The 20,075-nt window shown below is 41.3% G+C and overlaps 1 protein-coding gene across 3 annotated transcripts in view; it reads right to left on the bottom strand.

The window, feature by feature from the left end:
- The window catches only part of ARNT2 (aryl hydrocarbon receptor nuclear translocator 2), a 95,203-nt gene extending 75,964 nt beyond the window's left edge, over nt 1-19,239 (bottom strand). For 2 of the 3 annotated variants that reach the window (XM_088540057.1, XM_088540071.1), the window contains exon 1: nt 19,125-19,239. In XM_088540057.1, coding sequence (XP_088396183.1) covers nt 19,125-19,155 — 31 coding nt within the window. In that variant the 5' untranslated portion in view covers nt 19,156-19,239. Of the gene's footprint in view, nt 1-3,199; nt 3,346-19,124 lie in introns of those variants that run through there. The other variant, XM_088540063.1, reaches the window with a different exon arrangement.
- Between the last annotated feature and the right edge of the window lie 836 nt (nt 19,240-20,075).

Raw genomic sequence — 20,075 nt, 5'->3', positions numbered from 1 at the left:
GTCAATGCACAAATCTCCCAACTTACCTTTCCAGATCCAAGCATGCAGGATACGCGCTGCTACCAAGGGCAGTTAGCTTTCCAATATTCTCTCCTAGTATAAAAAGAATTATTCTGAGCTCTGAAGATGGAGAAACCAGGAGGACTAGGTCCCTTTCTTGCTATGTGACACATACAGCGAGGAAATGACAAGGGCAGCAGGCAGTTCCCAGCTCCTTCAGTGGGACCATCCAGGAGCCGAGGAGCAGCAGCGGTGACAGCAGCCAGAGACATCCCCTTTCACACAACCTCACACCCTCCGCGGTGTGCGAACGGTGACACCAGGGCACTAAAGGGGGACCTCAGGGACAGAGCCAAAGCGACCCCATCCCTCAGCTGCAATCTCCTGGGTGCTGCAGGACGCATCATTGAACTTAAGACTCACAGAAATAAAAGTGCTAGATTGGGGCTATAAAAATCTACTCATAAACCAAGCAGCACCCTATTTTCCCAACAGCTTCGGTCTGGGGAGAAGATGGACCAGATTTGAGCTGCTTCCCAATTTATTTCCATTTCTATTCATTATCGAGTATCCAAAAGAAGCAGATTTTGGATGTTATTTTTACCCATTCCAAAAGGGAATTTACAGATAGAGCAGGATGACTAAAAGGTGGGCTGGTCACAAAAGTAGAAACATGTTCTATCCAAACACAACCTAGGAAGGCAGAGTCTAAAAGAAAATGTAAGGGCAAAGTCAGCTGTTTCTCTGAGCGCTGAAGATGCAGGGAAGTAAACTACCTGTGCACGCTTTGGGGAGAGAGAGAAACAAAAAAATCAACAGAATCTCAGGTAGAAATGTTGTGGTAGGTAGGTACTCCAGAGAACCTAGTACTATAAAAAATATATACAATGTGCATCAGATAAACAGACCTAAAGGGGAAAATATATATATATAATCTACATATGTATCAGAAGATTAACATACAATTATCTCAAATCACATAGCACAAATTTAGTGCAACCCCTTGCAGGTAGATGAAGCTATTCTGTTGCAGCATAAACTAGAATGCAAGCCCAGCACAGCAAAGGCAAGGGTCAAGCTGGTTATAAAGACACAACCTTGCTTGGTCAACAAAGAATTATAAGGATTGTGTTTCCAGGCCCATTTACACCCACATTCCAGACAAATGTTAACCCTGATACTCACACAAGTGTTTCAGCAGCATTGTGTATTATGAAACAAGCTCTCCTCTTTCTCAGGTTGAGAGGACTTCCCTTTTGCCAGGAGAAGACAAATGCTCCTTACTTAATCCAAAATTAAAACATAAGAATAAGGGAGTAAGGATGACAAAATAAGGTCAGGTTGAAGGCTCATGAAAGTCATCTAGAACCATGACAGCAGCAATCTGAAAATACCTATTTAAAAGAAGTTCCCTTGTATCACAAATAAATTGCTTTTCTACTAAAAAATATGCACAGTATTTAATTTCAAAGTTACAAAGCTTTAGATACCTACCAAAGAATACAGAAATGCTCTTAAATAAAATCTAGCAAAACACTATCATTTTTAGTGAGTTCCTGGAAGAATGTCAATGCTCTGTTTAAAAGCAGCAAAATTAGCTCCTACATTTCTGTCTAGAAATAAATTGACTGCTGAACACTTCAAGCTTTGATACAATAAAAGACAATCTGCAAATATACATTAAATATAGGGCTAACCTCTAATTCCCAATAAATCACATATTTATCTCAAATTTGTTATAAAGCTCTGTATATAACTTAGCTATAAGGATTACAAAACACTTTTTGAAGATGCACATGCATTGCAATAACTGTATTTAAATTGCCATTACTACTGGAGGGGTTGTATTCAGAGGTAAAACTAACGGGCTGAGCCCCAATCAAAGCAAGAACTACTGGATGGCCCAGCACGCAGGGATACGTCTGCACTTCTCCTTTTAGTCGGATGGTTAATGAACTACAGCTCTTAAACCCACACTTCAAATCTCAAGCCCAAAGCACTGACCAAAACCCAGCTCTAACTCTTCTCTAGCCCACTTGCTTAGGCACCCTTTAGAGAGGTACAGCTATTTTGCCAGGTACCTTCACAGCTTGAATCATTTAGCTGTGGAGACGATGGTTTTTTTGCTTTGTTTCTTTAAGCACATTGCAGCTGTACATGCCCTTGCTGCGAAGCTCTGAAATACAAGAAGCCTCTGTGCATGACAAGACTTGTAAGTCCGTCTTACAAAAGGACCCATTAGCCACACTATTTTCAGCCATTCAGTCATTCCAAACTATGTTCTTCACATCAACACGTGCAAAATATGAACAGGGCCAGGTTTAAGTATCAAGCCCGTTAAGTTGACAGAAATCCCTTCCCTGACTTTAATGGAATTTGAATCTCTTTGACATTAAGTTTAATGACCAGTTCCAGATTTCCTATTGAACGTCAGGGACTGAGCATGTTCCTGCCAGGGTTCCTTTATCCTCTAGTATTTACTGTAATAAACTGCATTACAGTCAGATATCAGTATCTGATTAAACCTATGAGATTCTAGTTATATAAATACAAATGCGACAGATTTCTAACTGCTAATCCAGAAACCGATTGAGACGTCAGTCACCTCAAAGTAAATGTAGATCGAAAGGCAAATACGGAATTGAGAATGTTCCCCCTCCTGTGAAGAGAAACCTACACAAACACTTTAAATGCTCTAAGAAGCAGATTTCAAGAACTTCTTTTGACACTGTATTTTTCTATAGCCTGAAGTCATGCAGGAGTTAGATGCATCTCAGCAATAAGATTTTGATTGCATTCAATTGCAAAGGAGTTTTTCAACCTAGCACTGGGACATGTGAAAATAAATGAAATTGTATTTCTTACTTTAAAATATACCAATGAAAACATGACACTGTAATGTAGCCAAAAATATTCCACAGAAACACATATGCTGAAACCTAACTGCATATTTAGTCATTACTTTTGCATGTTAACTATGGAGACTATAAAAGAGAACATCACAAAAAATATTTTCATTGTGCCCCGAGAACCCTATTACTACTGTTATATTTGCATTCCATTGCCAGATACTTTAAATAGCCTTTAATAAGAAAGATCTACTGTACAGACAGCATATGCAGAAAAGCAAAAACATTCCTTTTGATACTCTTAATACAACCATTGTAACAAATAAATCAGGAAATGTAATAAAGCCCACCTTAAAAGAGGAGTCTTACAGAGATGCTATTTCTTCCCTGTGAGCAAAACCTTCTTGGAGAGAAATTTTATCCGCATATAAGAAGTGTCAGAAACCTCTGGGAAGAAACGGAGCAGCATTGGTATTCTGCTCAGAAAATGTCATCACAGATCTGTTTACCTTAACTGTGGACCATGATTCAGGCAGTGACAACCGTCTTGCATACTGATCAATTTATTTGCAGCAAAATTACTAACATTTTCTACATTAACCATTTAGGTTCTGGAAACAGCTACTAACATAGGGCTTTTACTAATACTATATAAATCCTACTTAATTTAAAAAATTCTTCTCCACAAAGATGTCTTGTACTTTGGCATGGGGGGGTGCTTCTTGAAGGAAAAAATAGAGCATACTGTCAATTATTGCTCGCCTTTCAAAAACAAAAATCAAGGCTTACCATCCTTGTAGCATCACAGGCGAATATTAAGTAGATATGAAATGGAGGAAATAATGCAATTAAGCTGGCCATTCTGGGGGAGTGCCTCATCAGCAGAATCACTGGCAATTAGGTTAAGGAAGCAGCTCAACTGGTGGTTTAGAGGCCAGGTCCAGCATGGGTTCCGATTATCTTGCCCACTGGCAAGAGCAGCTTGCAAAGCCAGAGACCTGGAAACTTCTACAGTGCCTCTCTTCTTTACTGTTGCGTCCACAAGATGCATTTGTGGACTCCTAGAAACTCAGCACAAACCACATTTTTTTGTGCAACTTGTAGCTAAACAGCATCAAGGGGATGTACAAGAGAAGTTGGGATACTGAGGTAGGATTAAGAGTGGACCCTGACCAAGAGTGTTGTGGTCTGCTTCAGGGAAATCCTCATTTTAAATGCTCAGCTTGAGAGACCCCAGGAGCCAAATTTCTGCAGGATGGGCAGCCAAAGCTGTCTGAAAATCAGGGTTCTCTGAAGCATCCAAAATGAGGAACGCAGAAAATATGACATGCAAAATGCAGTTCTGAAAAAGTCAATCTTGCGATCTGTAACACAGAAAATGATTGCATACAGTTCTCCTAGGTGATTTTAAATGCAACTTTGAAAATATTGCTTATTTTTCCTTCCAGACTTTATGCTATTCACTTTTTTCATTCTAGCCGTGATAATCATATTCATCCAGTTCTATCGTGGGATCAAATGCATGGCAGTTTCCATAGATAAGGAAAGGTGTAAGGAAAGGACGTTGCATTCACATCTAGCTGCCTATGCCTTTGCAGCCAGAAAGATCAACAGTCCATATATATATAAACTCAGAATAGCCTTTTGCATGAAACACAGTGAGGCTCAAACTCAAACCTCTGTAACTAGCGCAGAGATCATTGAAGATTAAAATATCCATCTTGGAGCACACGCAAGAGATGCACATTCCTACCTAGGGCTAGCTGGGGAAGGTACCTGCTCCTTCCTCCATCCCTGTCTCCCTGACAAATGGCATGGCACCAATTCACCTTCAGCTTCTCACTTATTCCCACATTCTTTTCCCTTGGCTATTTTTCCATTTCTCATTCATAATTTCCTGTTACTTCTCTGCAGCATCTTCCTCTGACTTAGATGAGCTATTTCTTGTACACACTCTAATAAGCCAATACATCCAACTAGGCTGACAAGCCCTGACTAACTTTGACCCTCTTCCTTAACTACAAAGAGGTTTCTGGATTTCAAAATAAGGAGGAAAGATTTAAAAATGTGGCCTTAATGGCTCCTGCTCAGAATGATCGCCTCCAGTCTCTGAAAATAATAAACCTCCTCAGAATTAAAACTAGGCTTGTATCTTCTTGCAGAATGAACTTGGAAGACTGTCACCTGAACCTAGGCACCCATGTTGGCCTGCCTCTGGTAGGAATATTGCAAAGCCATACCTGAGTTACCAGGGTCTCACTGGGTACTATATTTTTGCTACAGGTCACCAAAACATCCTGGTGACCCATCTTATGCTTCCTAATAACATAGTAAACAGTTTACAAATCTTTTTCAAGGAACTGAGGGGAGGCACTGCAGGGCTGCCAACACCTACCTATTCAAATTTCCATCCTCACTGCAGAAGTACTGCAGAACTTGACTCAAGTTGAACATCACTGAGGTTTTCACCCTATATTATAAAGCAGCAACATTTTAGAAGGAAAGCCCTTCTCATGCCAACAGTCTGCAGGTGTGCCAAAGCCAGGGTAGAAGCAAATTCAGAGACCTGGACTAACCCTGTATTAAAAACATTACCTGAGCTTCAAACACTTGGTGACAGTGTAGTCACCAGGCAGAGCTGCAGGTGCAGAAGTGTATAAGCAAACTGGGCAGAAAAGTAGGGTAGTCCCTTGTGCTAGGCCAGTTTGCAGAGAGGATAAATCCTGGCTTTGAAAGACCGTTCCTGGAATTAATGGAGAATTTAGAGAGGCAGATCCTTAGCTTGCATGAAGTCACAGTAAAACTGCAGCAGCATCATTTGTACTTTGTGCAAATATGCAGTAGCATCACTTGTTCAGATCTGTGCTTAAATCTGACCCTACACGGTCTTAGGTCATTGCACCGATTAAAGAGGATTCTTCACTTAGATATTTTCTGCCTTCATCTTGCCTAGCTTTATAGGTATTACTTTATTAATATTAGTGGCACGTGGCAACAGTACTAATTAAATGATGCTGTATTACAAAAAAAATTAGACTTCCCACACAACGCATCATTTCCACTTAAAATGAATGGTGATCCTCCCTCCTCCTCTGACATTTTGTATTCGCCAAAAATAACTGCATAATTATAAGTTGTGTGCACGAAACAGAAGGTAACATTCAAAGTTATTTTTCATAATTTTTACTTACTGTGTCAAAACTAGAACATAGAATATATGGCGGTTCTGCTATGCAAGAGAGACCCAAGCTAATCCATTAATGAACTCACCAAAAATGAAGCAGCATACGCCCAGCCTGGGCAAACAAATACTAAGAAGAAAAAATAATGAAGTGGAATGAGTTTCCTTCAAGTTTTGCTGAGACAGATCATGCTCAGTCCATTAACTCATCGTTTAACAAGTCTATTTCATTTAGCTTGTTTTGGTTGGCATTCAGTCATGCACTGGATATCTATTCCTTTTTTAAAATAGAAAGCTTGCTGTATTTCATGCCGTAAAACACCAGGAGGAACAGTGGAAGCTCTCAGACAAGCTAAAGCTACATTAAGGCCGGGCACAATCATACCCAATAAGATGGTAACACTGAATTAGAGGAAACACCTGCATATGCCCCAGAAGTTTACTGCTAGCTATTAGTTAGACTTGGTAGGAATCTGACAGTTGCTGCTCAGTAGAATGAGGGGAAAAAAAAAAAAATAAGGCACCAGCTGGGTAACTCAGAACTTGTTTCAAATTCAAAAGCAAGTAGAGGGGGAAAAAAAATAAAACAAAAAAGCAAAGCAAAACACCCACTGCACATGTGATTCACATTTATGGCCAATGTCTGTTGTGTCTTCCTGCACACTGCTGAACTTGCTAAGACTAGATATTTGCCTACAAGTTAAAAACCCTCTCATCCAACCATTCCTTATTTCCTGTCTTACCACTGTGATGTCCTTTATTGGCGTTCTCTGCAACTACAGGATAAAACAGAACGGCTAAACCTAGAGTATTTCCCCCATTGCATTGTCTGTGCCCTCTTCAGAACCATCCCAAGCTTCTCTGCTCCTCAACAGTAAAAGGAAACTGTTGGGAGACTTTGGTCTCGCCCAGGGGAGCCAGGGAGGCTTTTACATAACGAGCACGACATAAAACCTTCCTCAAATTTGTTCCTTCCACAAAGGTAAGAAATTAAATCACCACCACAAATACATTATTTCATTAACAATCAGAATAAACATTTGTCAGAGTATGTCCTTGCTCTAGGTGACAAATTACAAGTTTCATGCCATTATCACTATTTGACTTTTCCCAAACTCCTCAGTTCATTTCTCTCTTCTACGCTCTTACCTTTAAGGTAATTGTCCAAAGGTGTTTACGAGCTCAGGTGCTTTTATAAATTCCTACATAACTACTTTTTAATAAATAAGAACAGAAATTGCAGACAAACTATTGAAGAATTATCATATCATCATTTTAAACTTCACTTTTATTCCCTCCAGAATACAAGATTTTATTCCCTGCCAGACCGAGACATAAGTGGTAACTTGTGATAAATGGTCTGACACATCAGAGTATTGGTTGACTACCTAGACGAATCATTTCCAGGGGTCATTTCACTGATCCAGGTTATGGAGGGGGGGCTTCTAAGGAAGATCGTGAAAGAGCTGAACAATATTTTTGAAGAAGTGATGACGGCCAAACTACCTAAACAGATGCCTGCTCTTGAGCTGCGAGCCCAATCTGCCCTGCTGGGTGGCTTTCCGAGCCCCTTGAGACGTCTCTGCACATACAGACACACCCAGCCCGTGTTATTTATTCCAAAGATTTTTTTTTAAATGTGCTTCAGAAGGGTATGTTAATTTAAAATTTCATTCAGAACAGCAATCTGTATTACCAAATACTTAATTATCGGTATATTTACTGTGTCCTTGGGCACTGCTGGGTAATCAGAGTTCTCCTGTTTTCATTAAACAATATTTTATTGATAGCACTGAGGACTTCAGTTCTGCTTGATCAACAAGCAAGTGATGTTTACTTGATGTTATGGTAATTAACTGGCTTTTCAGGTGTTTCTACCTCCCAGTCTATCACCAAGAATATTTACATGAAATTTCCTGAAAATAAATTACTATGCAGTTATCACCAGATAATCTAAAAATAAAGTGCGGTTCCTCATTTCTTCCTTTCCTTGAGGTTTTTAAATTTATGTTCTCTGCTTAAAATAGGGTGGGGGCGGTGGAAGAGGTAGGGCAAGGACGCGTTAAACTCCAATTTTGAAAATCCAGCTCATGTCCTGCATATTAAGTTCCTTTACATCTTACAGAGCTTCCAGATTTGTAACCTCACTTTCCTATAACAGCGATAAGGATCAAAACCCCCATACGACCTAAGAGCGACATACGAATGTATCGACTGGCTGAGTAAGCTATTATTTTAACCATATTTTTCTGAACTCTTGGTGCAGTTTATGAAGCACTACGGCCTTCCCCTCAGATCACAGGACAGGGAGAAAGAAAATGACGGGTTCAAATCTGGCGGGACTTCAACAGGACACCTTCCCCCACCCTACCAGCCACCTGGGTATGTTCAGCCTCCCTCCGCAGAGGCAGCCCTAGGAACCTCTCCGGAGGTTCTGCCTGCTCCGACACACCAGACCCTACTGCTGGCTATCCTCATCTTTGCAGCTGAGCTCCTCCTAAGCTGAAATTTTTCTCTACGTAAAAAATAATTTTAAAAAAAGTTCCAAATAAAGGACTTAATGATTTTCCTCCCCTTTGCGGCCCCGGAATCATTAATCCCAATGGTAGGAACATTCTTTCCGTTGGGTACTTTCAAGCATTGCATCTTTCATGTCTGCAAACAACAACGAGATGAATGCCCACAGGCCTCTGGAAAATCACAAGGTAGCTACATTTCCCAACATTACTTTCTAAAATGTGTTAGTCTCAAGCATGCTCCAAAGGGAACAGCCTGGGAAAATGGCACAAGGGAAATCTTTATAGACACATAGTAAATAAGAAATACTGCTTTGCTGCAGAAGATTTGTTTTAGTTTTATTCTTCGTTTACTACACACCCAACAATCCAAATTGTGCAACACTTGTTTCTGCTTAACTTCTTCACCAACACCTATTTCCTGAATACTTTCCATAATACTTTAACTTATACTTTGCCTATGTCAAAATTTTCCATTTTAAAATAAAGGCAATTATATTTCCAGGTAAGCTTTGCTAGATGTTCAATACGAAATGGTCAGCTGTTAAGACCATGCTATTATTGCTTTTTTTGAATTACAAAATATAAGAATTTACTAGAGGTTTATCTGTAAACAACTAAATAAATGAAAATATGCAATAACAGAATATTATTTTCCATGTCTCTATATGCATCTTAAAAATGAGGAGACATCCATTGCAATCACTCATTCCCAAAAGTACATAATGCTGCAGATATGTCAAACATGAAACAAAACAACAACAGTGAAAAAGACTCACTACAAACAAACTGGATGTTTGTTAAAAACATGTTAAGTATTTGTCTACAAATATTAACCAAACTAAATTTTAAACATCTATATTTGCTTACCAAAAAGCCACACAGACAAGTACAAAGGACAAACAAAATTACTCTGAGTGCCAGAGCTGGCACGCGGGTTTCAGCTACTACAGGAACTGAACTCTACATGCCTGAGCAAACAGCAGCCAAATGCACTTACTAAGAAATTTCCACAAATACTTTACCATTCCACTTCAACATTAGAAAGAATTATGATTTGATAAGCGACATTTCTGAAAATGTATTTACCTTCAGTGACAGCTCATTGATTTGATTTAAAGAGCAGTTTAAGTTAACATATTACCCCCAAAAAACCCACAAAATGCTTTTTCCTCTTTTTTAAATTCAGCTCTCAAATACACAACAAACATTTGAAAAATGTTTCCTCATTTTCAGTGCGAACTGTATTTTTCATATGGTTTGAGCATTTCTTTTGTGTAAGAAGCAATGAATATTTTGCTCTCCATTTTAATTCAAGCTGTATCTAGCTGAAACAAAACTAACATGTTTTCAAAGGCAGATTAAGCATCAAAAGCGATCATAAATCAAGAGAGTAAAGATCGAGTTTTAAAACCTGTATTAAGATCTTGTTACATTGGTAGTTCAGTATCTAAATAGCTATCCATCTACGCTTAGATATATATTTTACTAAGACACTAAAAAAAATACATCATCCGAAAACCATACCTACAGTATAGAGCAAAGACAAATTAACAGTTATTAATGTGCATGGAATAAATAATAACAGTGGTTTCCAAGGAGTAATAAACTGCCTATCCTGCTTCTATATCTCTGCTTCTTCCCATGGGGAGAAACAGTCTTTACTAATTCAACATAGTATCAGTTATACATCACAACGAAAAAAACATATATATATTCTTTGCCCCAGGACAGGCCCTCCACCTGTTTGTGACCACGAAATAGGTCACCAATGTGTCTTGATCACAAACAGGTCACTTCATAGTCCTCTTGTAATTGTATCTATTTCATTGCATATGATGCAATAGGCACAAGATCCACATGGAAAGTCCATTCCAGAATACAGGATCTTAGGCCAGGCAAACTGAAGGCACGGGAAATGGAAACAAAACTCAGGTGATTAGAAACTGCAGATTGGGGCATTATAGGACTTGTTAAGCAGAGGTTAAGCAGAAAATCTTTGTGGTGAATTTGAATTGTGTCACAAGACTGTCCTCTATTCTTGGTCAGTCCTCAGACATGAGACGGCCCGCCAGCAATAAAACTGAAAAATGCGGGCAGCTTGTAACAGCCAAGAATTTTCCTGCAGAGAGAGAATTTATTGGTCTCGGATATTCTTATTCATAAATTACCACAGTCATTTTAAACTGAGCGATGATGAAAGAACATTTTGTCCTAGTCTGCCATGAAAAACTAATCCCAACACAGGGGCATAGGTGGAGACACAAACGAGCTCTGGAGCTGACCTCGGAGGCAGTGTTATTAACCTCCACACGATACGGGCAAAGAGATAAAGCCCTGACCCTGCATCTTCTGCAACACAGGTGCCCTTCCTAGGGCGACACGAGGGCTGGCACCCTGCCCGTCTCTTACTCACTCCTGCCAAGGGCAGAGAAGTTCTTGCATATCATCAGCAGATGAGGCAGAACCAATTCCTTAATGACAGATCAGCCTTTCCATCCGAGTACTAAAGTACGACCTCTTTAGCTAAGGAATAAAAAAAAAAAAAAAAAGTATCTACCGGCTCTAAAAGTAACGACCAATTTTCCTCAAGCAAAACATAATTCAGTGTGAATTTCATGTTAATGTTGTTCTTTCCACCCACACATTTCCAACTGATTCTACCCAACCAAAATGCCAACCCACAAAACCACATATCTTTCAAATTGGTTATTGTACCCTGGCATTACGATTTTGTTTTACAGCGATATCCCACAGCTGTCTAACCTCAAACTCGGCTTAAACATTTACAGAGTCTCCTTTTTAAAATCATACAGGGAAACTGGAAGGAGAAAAGTAACAAAGGAGAAAGCTGGCTGGGATGACAGCATCCATGTGGCTTGAATGCCTGTCTCCAGGCCACAGGAATATAGAAGTCCACTGTTCTCTGCTGGAGATGACCACCACCATAGGAGAGGAAGGAAAACAGAACGTGTCCTCACACCTCAATTGCTGATGGCTACTCCAAGACACGTCTCAAAGCCCACCTCTCCTAGCCTTTAAACTACACGAGGGCTGTGGAGCAGCCGAGATGGAGCATAACCCGTCCAGCTCTTCCAGCTCCGCAGACCGTAATGCTGAAGGGAGAGGCAGGCAAGGTACCCTGGCCGTGACCGTGACTCACAAGCAGTCATCAGACTGACCTCTTTTTCTGGGCTCTGACACAGGGCCAGCTCCGCAGGCTGCCTTTGAGTGGTTAGGAACACAAGAATTCAGCATTTCCAAACCAAGCAGTCTAGCTGACAGCCCTTGGAGTTTTCAAAGCTGGATCGAGACCTGAGATAGAAACTTTGCATGTTGAACAGCAACAAAAACAACAACAACAAAAATAAACGCAAATCCAACTCTTATTTCCACAGCTGTAGTGGCTCTGCAGTACTGACAGCAATGAAAGTTTTTGTTTTTGTCAATAAACAGATCAAACATGACCCAGAGGGCACTGACACAGTAGCTAGTGCCATTTTATTGAGAATTTTATGACTATTAATCTTCTTCCTACAGCTACTATTACAACTGGCACCTTGTTTCAGGGGTTGCTGACTTCTGCCATGTGATGAGGGTCACTGTGTCTTGGGAAGATTAACCACGTTCCATGCAACTGAGCCTTAGAAAATTAACGTATTTTCCCCATATTGACATGCTGGTTAGTAACATAACTTCACCACCCCTTCCCTCTTCAGAACATTATTGAACAGCTTAAAGAACAAAGCCAGGTGCCACGTATTAGTACTTATTGCAGGAGTATCTGGAGTTTGTAAAATCACAGAATGACAGAGGCTGGAAGAGACCTTTGGAGGTCACCCAGTCCAACCCCCTGCATAAGCAGGGTCACCTAGAGCACGTTGCACAGGACATTGGGGCAGCATTGGGTAAACCATCATACAAATAATAAGAGAGAATCTGCAGCCTCAAAGGAATTAAACTGAAAATCTAATACACTCTGAAATTACTAACTTATGATCTAATCATAAGAAGTAACTTTACTTCTGCTTACATTCAAAACAATCTGTCTTACCCCATCTTTAAAAACATTTCCAATTCAGTCTGATTTTCCATCCAGTTAGTAAGAGAGAATGGAGTTTTACAAGTACATGAATTGCAAGGGCATTTTACAGCATCCAGATATTGCCTGCCTTTACCTTCCTTTAATAATGAACAGAGTCAGAAGTAACAAGACCCTAAAATTATCTCCTTGTATAAAATTGATAAAATTGTGCTTCTTGATTATTACTGAGAAAGTAGTGGGGAACATTTTTCAAAGTCATGCCTGCATATTCCATAAAAGCAGATTTTGCTTTTACCTCTGAGGAATACAAATATCCAGTGTTTTTGTTCTTTGCAGCTCAATGATTTACTGGCATGTCTTCTCCCATAAAATATTTGCACGTATCTGAGAGGCAAACTGTTCTGATACATTCTATGTTTGCCAGGAAGTGAACGCTCCAGTTCAGTGTAACTGAATATTTAAACAAGAACAGGGACCTCGACAAACAGCAGCATAATTAACATACCAATGAAGAGCCTGTTGTTAATTACTATCCATTTCAGGCATTCTGTATGAGCAACTTACCTGAAAACCCTTTGCATCTCTGTGTTGGCAAAGTCAGTAATTAAACAGTTCAACACCCCTTTTGCTTGATTAGAGAAAAATATGGAATTATTTTGTATAATTCTATTTGTCACATGCAGTTGACATTAAGTTGAGATAAACAGCAGCATCCCCAATCTAAACATTTAAAACTATGAGCTGTCCTTGAACAAAATAGCAACATATATACATATAGGCCCCATGCAGAATAATACATGTTCCTAATTTGAAAGCAATTATACCTTGCAGCACCTGTTGGGTTTCATGGAAGGCTGCACAGTTACTTAGAACAGAAAAAAAGTGCCACTGTTCTTTAAGTAAGAGCTCAGTACCTATAGAAGAGAGATTGAATTTACAAGTTGTTTAAAGACTTGAGAAAAGTAGCAGTACAATGACAGTATTCATCTACACTCACACAATAAGAACCGAGAAGCCAAAACTTAGCTCAGCCCAGCACCACCGCAGAAAAGAGGTAGCTGCGGAAGCTGTAAGAAAGGGAGAGGCGCTCAACTGGAACACGAACTGAGAGCAAGGACAGAAATACAAGCAGAAGACAGGCAGAATGGAAATAAAAGCAGACAAAAAGGAAAGCAAAAAGTTAAGAAAGAGTTTTCAATATAGAGTATAGCAACAAAGGATTTCTCTTTCTCCATGTGAGGCCTGCTTTGCCCACTGTGTGGTTTGGGCATGAAAAAGGAAATTATATCTACCCTGGGAACTCCTCCTAATGCATTACCCATTGCATGACTACAGTCAACAATCCATGTAAACAACAGAAGCAAAATGGATAACAGCAAGTTTATTCATGTTGTCTTTTTAAACATAAATCCATTGGAAATCCTGACTAGCCAAATTAGCTTGAATCAGCACTTGCTAAAAAGATAGGCATTCTGTTTGGTATTAAAATGCCAAACCATGCAACTTAACTACTTTTAAGGTCAGATTTGGCTGAAATCCTGCAAGCCTTCATGACAAAATAGCTCCTCTGGAGCAAACAAGAAGTGGGTATTTACTCTATATCATTTTATTAGCTTATTTAGTCAATTCAGTTTGATTACTAGATTGTCAAGAGGAAAAAGCATTTGTAGCTGAAAAGAAAGTTAGCTGAAGAAAGAGCTATGAGGTTTAAAATCTTCCAAGACCATGATGACTAAACATAGAAATTGTTTTTATTTCATAAAGTAAACACTCCATAAAATAATCTGGATAAATTGTTACTTAATTTAGTACAGATTTATTTTGATATTTGTTTTAACAATGGAAGATGATAAACAACTAACTTTATGCATTTACTCACAACATTCATCTATCTTTTTGGATTAAAATCAAATCTGAAATGAAGAAAAGCAGCTTTACAGAACTGTTTTTTTCTTCATCAGATAGAATGCTGGATACACATGGAGTGGCAGGAAATGTTTTACATCTGAACAAAGCAAGCACTGTGAGCAACAAGTAAATTGAATCAACTGTTTATATACCAAATAACCATTCCAGATTTTGGAAATTACATTTTTTTCCCTATTTGACCTAATAAACCTGATATTTTTGCACAAGTTATCTTACAAAAGGGTGCAGAAGCACCTCTATCTTTTCTGATTTCTTCCCCCAAACACCTTTGCCTACTCTGCAGTCAACAGAAGAATCCAGCTGATTCAGTGTCTACCCCCTTCTGCACCCAAGACAGCCTCTCTTGTAGTGTTGGATAGACAGAATAACTTGTCCAGAGAGGAATCTTCTATCTCCAAATACTGCTGGTCATCAAAAAGACCTTGCTAGCTAGATAGGAAAATCTGAAGTGATCTAGAACAACATCTAAGACCTCAGATCCCCGTGTCTAAATCCCTGTGCCACAAGGCCCCTCTTTTACATTACTACTGCAGATTTTAATAGCATTATGCTGTCTCCAGTTAGCACTGAGTTAATGCATTTTTCACTCTTATTTAGCAGCTATGAAGTTTTAAGTCTAAAAAAATTACCCTAAACTATGAACATATCTGATCTTCACAAGCCATTTAAGCATAATCTCTGAATTCATCTTCATAATGACAGCCCCATTTGTGTCCTCTTAATAACAATGATCACCACATCAATAGTGCTATTTTGCCTTGATTGTTTTGAAATGTCTATTTTTTCTTTGTCTACCTAATATCTAGAGCAATTTTTCTTACTGGAAAGAAAAATCAGCAATGCCATCTGGTATTGCAGAAATCAGCAGTATCTCTGTTTTGTTTTGTGATTCTATTAAGAGGCACAGAGAAACATTATTCAGTTTGAAGCAATATTTGAAACAAAACACATGCCGCATACGAAGAATCTAAAGAAACAGTCTGTGATCGAAGAGCTACTTTGAAATGAAATCTGTTGTACCCTGTATATTAGAAGTACTAGAAAATTACATTTCTTTAATGCAAGTTACTGTTTTGCACACACTTCTGAAGTGAACATTATTCTAGAACAATTCAAGAGGTGCTACCACAGTCTGACTGAAATAAAGACCAATTTTACAGAAAGAAAGATAGAACATCAAAAGAGAAAAGAAGTCACCTTAATGACTGTCCACTCATTAAGTAAGGAGAGGTTTAAACTAAAAATGTTTTTCTCCTTTGATGTTCAACACATCTCCAGTGGATGCCTTTGCTGGCCAGCATGTTATTCTCCAAACTTTTAGACCTTAGGCTCTCTGCTGAAATTATGTAAACAACTCACTGTTTATTTTTTAATTAAATCCAAGAATACAATCCCAATGAGTCACAAAACGACATCCAACACAGTCTGCCTTCTAATATAACTCTAGATAACCTCTAACTGTTAAATCTCACCATTTCTTCAGATCTGACTTACAAGTTGTCTGTATTTGGCTATACAGCTGTGGGAACTACCTGGGATGGCTGATCCACATGGGATACTTCATCAGGAAGAACTACAGTGATAAAACTAGCTCATTTCACAACACTTTTCATGAGAGAAAGCAGCCCCTTTGGGACTGTCGGACCAAGCAAGTAATGTCTCAGGAAAATAAAATACTGATTTCTTAAACAGTTTTACGTTTTCATCCTAAATCGGTTCATATAAACATCACCATACCATGTACTTCACTGCAAATGAAGCAAGGAGCAACCCAAAAGTAGCAGTTTTGGACAAGTTTGCATCCCAAAAATATACACATTTAAAACAGACATGGCGCCAAGTTACTTTGCTGCAAGCAGTAATTTATGAAATGCTTGCTACACCTCCACACTTGTTTTGTTCTTAAATCCCATTTAACATGCCAATCTTATTTCAGGAGGAAATAAGTTAACTCCGATGCTTTGTGCCAATGCAGATGAGCTTCCCACACACCTGTATTGTGTTTCACTCTGCAGTTAGTCACCCAGATTACGACAAACGAACAAAGCACCTCTCACCAGATCCCATTCCCAGGGTCAAACGTGAGGGAAGAGGAAGAAAGACGATGATCTAATGGAGGCCCCATCTTTGTCAGGGCAACGTTTAGTTGCAGCTGCAGATGGAGTATTAACCACAAAGATCTATGGGTTTAGGTCAAACACAGCCCCACGCAGGCAGCTGTGGTCCTGCCTGGTCCTGCAGAACCTCCTGCCTTTAAAAGACTTCCACATCCATAATTACAGAATACCCAGTTTTTCTGTCTCTGAAACTGCTCGTTCGGCTACCTAGAATATGACTAAAATCTCATGTATTTGTATTGTGGTAGCTGTAGGTTAATGTCCTGCCTAAATTATCAAATGTTATTAGAACCCCAGACAATTGCTTAATAAAAATTTAATCATATTGTAACTTCTAATCATCATTAAAGATGCCTAACAAGTTAATCTCTTTATTGTGCTCCCCTAACATTCTGGAGCAGAAAGTCAGGTGGCACAAGACAGCACGGCTTCACCAATACTAATAGAGCTATTTTCATTTACTTCAACTGATGATCCAGACCCAAAAGGAAAAAGAAAAAGAAAGCAGTCTTAAAATTTGCCTTTTTTTTTTTTTTCCCCTCTTTTGGTCTGGACTGTTTTGCAGTTACTCCAAAAAAATAACAAAAGCAACAGACAATCATATTTAAAAAATGCAGCATAAATCAAGATATTTCATACAGTTTCATTGACTGCTGTCCTTGGTAGAGCAAGCACAGTGCTACAATACAGGTTGAGGGGGTACCCTTCTCGTCTCTTCACAGCCCCAAAACTCCTCATTTTGACTTTGTCCAAGCTTAGCTACATTTGTCTGACAGCAACGTTCTCACGCTGAGAACGTGGGAGGATCATTAACAGCAAATTTGCTTTTCAGCTCAAATCTGTTCCAAGTGCCTGGAGAGGAAGGATGCTCTGTAACCTCAACCCCGCAGACGTGTGTATCGGTTCACTTCAGGAAATCGCCACATCTCCTCATCCTTGCGCTGGTCTGGCAGTCTGTGTTTAAGAGAGTCTGAGGACCACACTGTAAATCAGCTTTAACAGTAGCAAATCTCTGCCCAGTGATGCCTACATCAGCACACTCAGCTCCTGCTTCCCTCAGGTGTTTAATGCCACACCAATAACTCCATGTACTGCACCTCAAATCCACAAGATGAGTATTTATTTCTAGCCTATTTCTGTATTTCTAGGCTCACAGGTTAGAGCTCTGTTGCACTGCTCTGAGGATGCTCTACGATGCCTCCATAGCACATCTCCCACAACCACATTTTTCTGTGACACCAGGCCAACACAGAAGGTGGACAAGGTCCAATGCAGTGGCTTTCCTATAATTCAGTGGTTTCCGCAAACATCTCTAAGGGTCATGGCTATTCCTCTAGCACATAGCTTGGAAGAGCAGATAGGAGCAAAGCAACCCAGACCCAAGCCAAAGCCAGCAGTTTCTCTTCCACTTTGCTGGCATAACAGCTCACTTACTTCAGTTATGCATGTGTGCAATGAAATTCTGTTATCATACATGACATTGTTGCCTAGAAGCCAAATTGTATCCACTAAATAACCTCTCATTGAATTGTTTGCCATTCAATATGCAGAACTTGGATATTAAAACTTAATGTGGTCTGGTCTTGCTCACTTCATTGGCACTCACTGAACCAAACTAATTGTGCCCATCATTACACCTGCTTCAGCACGACAACTCACAGGAGTAAGCACAGCAGGATTTAATTTAAAGAACAACCTTTAAACATCGGTCCTCATTTACTCCAACACGTCCTCAGCTGACAGAAATGAATCTGACTGTATGAAAAACAACAAAACATGGCCACACATTAAAACAGCTAAAAACTGCAGTCTACTGGTGGCAAAAATATTCTTCATATTGGTACTGAACGCAGTGAATTTTAGTATTAGATACTGAACGTTGACCAAAGAACATCTCCAGAACACAGACTCCTGTGCTTCATACAAACCTATTTTATTTGGCCATGCACATGTGGCCCCAAAGGCAGGTGTTGCATCTCACAGACACATGGCGAACGCCACCTCCAGGAACGACCGCCCCCATGAGAAATTCAAGGGGGAAACTTTGGCAGGTTACTTCCCTTTAGAAACGGGCTGCCTGCGGGAAGCATTTATTTCATCTTTTGGGAAACAAAACCCCCAACACAGCACAGAGCCCACGCGGGCTCGGGGGTGGTTTCGAGGCGCTGCGCGAGGCGTCGTGAAGGCGGCTGCGTGTCCCGCGGGTGGCACCTGCCGACGCTAAGGGCGGGTGGCTCCAAAACCCCGGGAGCGGCCGGGGCAGGGAGGGCTCTGCGGCCGCCCCGCCGCCCTCCAGCGCGGCTCCTGCCCCGCTCGCCCCCCGCCTGGGTGATGCTTATGCACAACTCGCCGCCCCCCCAGGGCACGCGTGGGCCCCGAGCCCGCCCCGCTGGGGAGAGAAGGGGGCGCGGGAGGCGGCGGGGAGGAACGTGTGGTGCGGCGGGGCCAGGCGGGCTCCCTGCGGCGCCGGCAGCAGCAGCTACTCACCGGGAGGGTTTACCGCCGCCGGCGTTGCCATCTTGTCTCTGGGCGGAATTAAGACAAATGCAAGAGGGGGAGGAGGGATGCGCTGGGGAGGCGGGGGAGGGGAGCCGGGGCGGGCGAGCCGGGAGGCGCGGGCAGCGGCGGCGGCTGCTCCCGCCCCGGGGCCCGGCGGCGCTGCCTGCTCCGTGCGGGGCGGCCCAAGATGTCCGATGGCCCCGCGCCGCTTCTGCTCATGCGCCGCGCGCAGTGAGCATGTGCCGGGCGGCCGCACATGTGCGCTGCGCCAGAGCGGGACCCCCCACCCGCCGCCCGGCTCCGGCCTCCGCTCTCGGCGGTGGCGCTGGAAAAGGGCCCCGCGCCCGCTGCCCCCGGCGGGGCTCGAACCCGCGGCCGCAGCACCCCGCGCGGGAGGGCGCCCGCGCCGGGTGGCGGTTGGGGCGTGGCCTTGCAGCCGTTAAGCGCCGTTAGCGGCGAGGCCCCGAGGCGGGACGGGCTCTGAGGGAGGAAGGGGGACCCGGGCGGCCATGGGGTCATGGTGCTGCTTGGGGGACGCACGCTGCCCATGGGCTGGGGTCAGTGCAGTGGGCTGTAGTGAGCCGCGTTACTGCGAAACCGTGGGTAGGTCTGATGGAGGAGTGGGTGCTTCAAAAGGATGATGCTGACTAGAAAAAACCCTTTCTCCAAGTACTTCATTAATCATGCTGTTTTCCTGGTATTACTAACGAAAATGTATCAATCCTTTGAGTCAAAGTCATAAAACCTTAGGAATTTAGCGGCAAAGCTGGCCCTTGAGGGTCGAATATATGTGAATATGAAAATACGGTTGTATCCTATCCTTTAAAAAAAGCCTGGCTTACCCTAAGCTGTGCTCACTATCAAGCTTAAGCAGTACAGCCAACCCTTTACAGTTCATTCAGCTCCCTTTTTAAGCCTTTTAACAAACACAAGGACTAA

Source organism: Tinamus guttatus, unplaced genomic scaffold (assembly GCF_059628265.1).
Source record: "Tinamus guttatus ecotype Peru unplaced genomic scaffold, ASM5962826v1 Tinamus_guttatus_pri_ptg000004l, whole genome shotgun sequence".
Taxonomy (NCBI): domain Eukaryota; kingdom Metazoa; phylum Chordata; class Aves; order Tinamiformes; family Tinamidae; genus Tinamus; species Tinamus guttatus.
This window is presented reverse-complemented; position numbering and strand designations above follow the sequence as displayed.